This window comes from Manacus vitellinus, unplaced genomic scaffold, assembly GCF_001715985.3.
Source record: "Manacus vitellinus isolate BGI_N305 unplaced genomic scaffold, ASM171598v3 scaffold_35_pilon, whole genome shotgun sequence".
In the NCBI taxonomy this organism is placed as follows: Eukaryota; Metazoa; Chordata; class Aves; order Passeriformes; family Pipridae; genus Manacus; species Manacus vitellinus.
The window spans coordinates 4,345,511-4,349,494 of NW_021940498.1; the positions used below are offsets into that span (position 1 = coordinate 4,345,511).

Consider the following 3,984-nt stretch of genomic DNA (forward strand, 5'->3'; position numbering starts at 1 on the left):
CACCCGACGCCTTCCCCGGCGGCAGCCCCGGCACGCTCGGTGACAGCATGGAGGGCACCGGTGCCACCGCCCCGCTGTCACCCACCATCAGAGCGGGGTGGCTGGACAAGAACCCACCACAGGGGTGAGTGATGTGCTGGGGGTCTCTGTGTGCCATGGAGGGGTGATTGTCCTCCCCTTTTCCCGCCTGTAATTCCTGCTCGTGGGGGCGTAATTTTGCTTTGGTGAAAATACATCACGAGGGGTTCCTTCTACTCCCTTCTAACCCATGATTTAGGTTAGAATGACACAGTTTTGGTGAAAAAGCCTTTCTCAGAGCGGGTGCCACCAGTGGTTACACTGAGCTGGCTGAGGAGGAGGAGGAGGAAAAGCTGCAGCTTGAGCTCCCTCCTGGACCCTGTGTCACTGGGAAAAGAGCTGCCTTTGCTCTTGGGGAGCCCTGGAGTAGCGGTAACCCCAAAAGAAGCTGTCAGGGATGAGGTGAGGTGTCTGGGATGACCTGTGGGTTTGGGGATTGCTGCGTTTGCCACAGGAGGAGGCAGTGATGGCCCCCATCCCATGGGATGCCAGCCCCAAATCCCAGTGTGTGCAGCCCTGGCCCCTGAGGCTCATGGTGCAGAGCCACAGGGGTGCAGCAGAAAAACAGGGGGGGTGTCTGTGTGCTCCAGGGCAAGCAAACCCAGGGGTCAGAGGGAGCCCAGCGAGCCCCCAGGGAGTCACAGGGAGCCCAGGGAGACCCAAGTAGTCCAGTGAGCCCAGTGAGCAGAACAAGCACAGTGTGCACAGGGAGCCTACTTGCCCCCATCTCAGCAGGGAACCCACTCAAAGAGCCCTTGCTCCATCTGGGAGGCAAAAATCAAGCAGGAGATGTGAAGGATATTTGGGGACTGCTTAATCTGGGCTGTGAGGAAGCCCCAAGGCAGCAGTTCCACTGAGGAGGAGGAAGCTCCCCTGTTTGCAGCAGAGCATCCGTGCTGCTGGGGAAGTGAGAGCAGCTGGAAGGTCCCTGGGAAGCTGCTCCGGCAGCTGCTTGGCAGGGACTCAGAGCCTGGGAAGGCAATGAAAGGAAAACCAGGAGCCCCAACCCTGCAGCACTGAACGGCAGTGGGAGGTGAGAGCAGGGTGGGGGTCCCTGCCCCCGGGGACGAGGCTGGGCTGACAGGGAGCAGCGAGCCCAGGGCAGAGCCGAGGGCCGCAGTGCCGGATGCTGGAGGTGGTTACATAAAGGCTGAGCGTGGGGTCACGTGTGGCCATGGCCAAACCCTTCCTGAGCAAACAAGCCCTTGAGCAACCACCGTGTCCCTGCCCGTGCACCAGCCCCCGGCCCCTCCAGCCGCGGGGGGCTCCGGGGATGCAGTGCTGGCAGGGGCTGCATGGCAGGGCTTGCCAGAACTGTGTGGGAAGGGGCTTGGCTTCTTCTGCAGCCCTGGTGCTGCACAGAGGGGCTGAGGGGTGTCGTGCCTTTCCCTGTGCTGCCTGGCTGGTCTGTATGCTGGGCTGGGGTCCCTGGTGGGCTCTCCTCCAGCCCCGGGGGTCCTCCCTCTCTTCTGTATCCCCATCCTGTTAGAGACACCCGGCTTCTCCTTCTGCCCCTGGTGCCACTGTCCCCTTCTGGAACGTGTCCCTGGATTGAACTCTGCCTGGCTGTTAGGTCCTGAGCAGTAAATAGGGATTTTGGGGAGCTTTTAGGGACAGCCCTTGTTCTCAGCTCCATGTTTTAATTGGTGCCTGGAGGAAAGCATGAAGCCTCCATTGCTGTCCCCAGCAGTGACATGAGGGCTGGGGACATGGCACAGGATGGAGGGCTGGGACATGGTGCAGTATGGAGGGCTGGGGACATGGCACAGGGTCAAGGGTGGGGGATACAGGGCAGAATGGAGGGCTGGGGACATTGAGAGCTGGGGACACAGCGCAGGATGGAGGGCTGGGGATATGAGGCAGGATCAATGGTGAGGTGGCCCCAGGCTTTTGGCAACTGGGGCATGAACACAGAAGCAGAATTGTCCTGAGTTCAAGGGCATCCCCTCCAATGGGTCCCTCTGGTCCCCTCCCAGGTCCTACATCTACCAGAAGCGCTGGGTGAAGCTCGACGCTGACTACCTCCGCTATTTTGACAGTGAAAAGGTGGGTGGACAGATCTGGGGGTTTGGGGTGAGTAGGTGGTAGAGGAAATGCTCCAGCAAGGCCACTTTCCTCTGGGCACCCCAGCTGGGAGGTGTGGCTGTGCCAAGGGGCAGCATCCCAGGGACCAGCCGTGGCTGGGGTGAGATGTGGAACACTCAGAGCCTCCTGGACAACCACCCCGTGTCCCCGAGGCCCAGAGATGAGCGGTGTGTCTCCCCACTCCCTGCCCCAGGACGCCTACTCCAAGCGGCTCATTCCCGTCTCCTCCATCTCCCGCGTCACCAGCGTCGGGGACCAGAAGTTCGAGGTCATCACCAACAACCGCAACTTCGTGTTCCGGGCCGAGAGTGATGGTGAGCACTGGGGGGTCCCTGCTCCCTGGCTGCTCCCTGGCTGCTCTCTGGCTGCTCCCCCTCCCCAGCCCATGGGATGGGTCCCATTGGCTCGTGGCTCCGGGCTGATCCTGATGTGTCTCCCGTCTGGCCCCACAGCGGAGCGTAACGAGTGGATCCGGACCCTGCAGCAGATTGCAGAGGAGCGGAAGAGCAAAGCTCCGGAGAGGACACTGATGTCCTTGGCCACCGACGGTGCCCCTGAGCCAGCCGATAAGAGCGGCTTCCTGGAGCTGCGGGGCTTTAAGCACAAGCTCTTCGTGGTGGTGGCTGGGGACAAAGTGTTCCTCTACAAGAATGCAGAGGTGGGTGGCTGGGGGGACTGTGGCACTGAGAGGGACCCTGGTGCTGTTTCATGGGGGACCCCTTCCCTTTCTGCTCCCAGCCTGAGCAGAGCAGCAGTGAACCGGGGCACCCGGGCCTGCCACCCCTCAAATGAGGACAGCACAGATCCCACAGCGTGGTGAGCTCTGAGCTGCAGCCCCTGGCTGGCCCCTCCCCACTGGCTCTGAGCCTTGGGGTCCCCCAGGAGCATCATACCCACAGTAGCTGCCCCCAAGTGTGCAGTGCCCCAAGGATGAGAACTGGGCAGGGAAGGGACATGGTTACCCCAGCTTCCAGGCACTGGATCCCATCATCCATTCCCTGCTCCAGAGGGGTCCCTGCTGCCCCCTCACCTGCCCTCGCCCACCAGGACTATCGGCTGGGGATTGGCATCACCTACATTGAGATGAACGTGGGGAACGTTAAGGAGGTGGATCACCGGGGCTTCGACCTCACCACACCATACAGACTCTTCAGGTGAGCCCAGGGTGGGGAGGGCGTGCCGGGGGTGCTGCCCACCCCCAGCTGTGCTGTACCTCACCCCCATCCCCGCTGGCAGCTTCTCTGCTGACTCGGAGCAGGAGAAGGAGGAATGGGTGGAGGCCATGCAGCAGTCCATCGCCGAGGCACTCTCCAACTCCGAGGTGGCTGAGAGGATCTGGGCGGTGGAGTCCAACCGCTGCTGTGCTGACTGTGGCTCCCCCAAGCCTGAATGGGCCTCCATCAACCTCTGTGTTGTCATCTGCAAGAGATGTGCAGGTACCTGCATCCTGGGGGGCACAAATGGGGGTCCCCGGGGACCCCTAGACCTCTCCCACCCCAAAATGAGTCCCTAACAGCTCGTCTTGGTGGCAGGGGAGCACCGGGGATTGGGCCCTGGCATTACTAAAGTTCGGAGTCTGAAGATGGACAGGAAGGTGTGGACTGAGGAGCTGATCAAGGTATTGGCACAGACTGGCCCCCAAAAGCCCTTTTGGGGGGACGACACCCTGTTCCCTTCGCATGGTGGAGCTGCTGGCTGCGGGCTGGAGGCTGGGGCAGGGACCCCCCCAGCAGCCTTTCATCCGTGTCCCTGTGGACCCCTGGCACCCACCCAAGAATTCCAGCGACGACAGGCAGCACCTGTGTGCCTACACCACAGACA

The 3,984-nt window shown here is 61.7% G+C and overlaps 1 protein-coding gene across 1 annotated transcript in view; it reads left to right on the forward strand.

Moving 5' to 3' along the window:
• The window catches only part of ARAP1 (ArfGAP with RhoGAP domain, ankyrin repeat and PH domain 1), a 28,750-nt gene that overhangs the window by 10,194 nt on the left and 14,572 nt on the right, over positions 1 to 3,984 (forward strand). Inside the window, exons 5-11 of the mRNA XM_029961460.1 lie at positions 3 to 124; positions 2,055 to 2,124; positions 2,357 to 2,477; positions 2,616 to 2,821; positions 3,211 to 3,317; positions 3,400 to 3,599; positions 3,696 to 3,781. Coding sequence (XP_029817320.1) covers positions 3 to 124; positions 2,055 to 2,124; positions 2,357 to 2,477; positions 2,616 to 2,821; positions 3,211 to 3,317; positions 3,400 to 3,599; positions 3,696 to 3,781 — 912 coding nt within the window. The remainder of the gene's footprint in view (positions 1 to 2; positions 125 to 2,054; positions 2,125 to 2,356; positions 2,478 to 2,615; positions 2,822 to 3,210; positions 3,318 to 3,399; positions 3,600 to 3,695; positions 3,782 to 3,984) is intronic.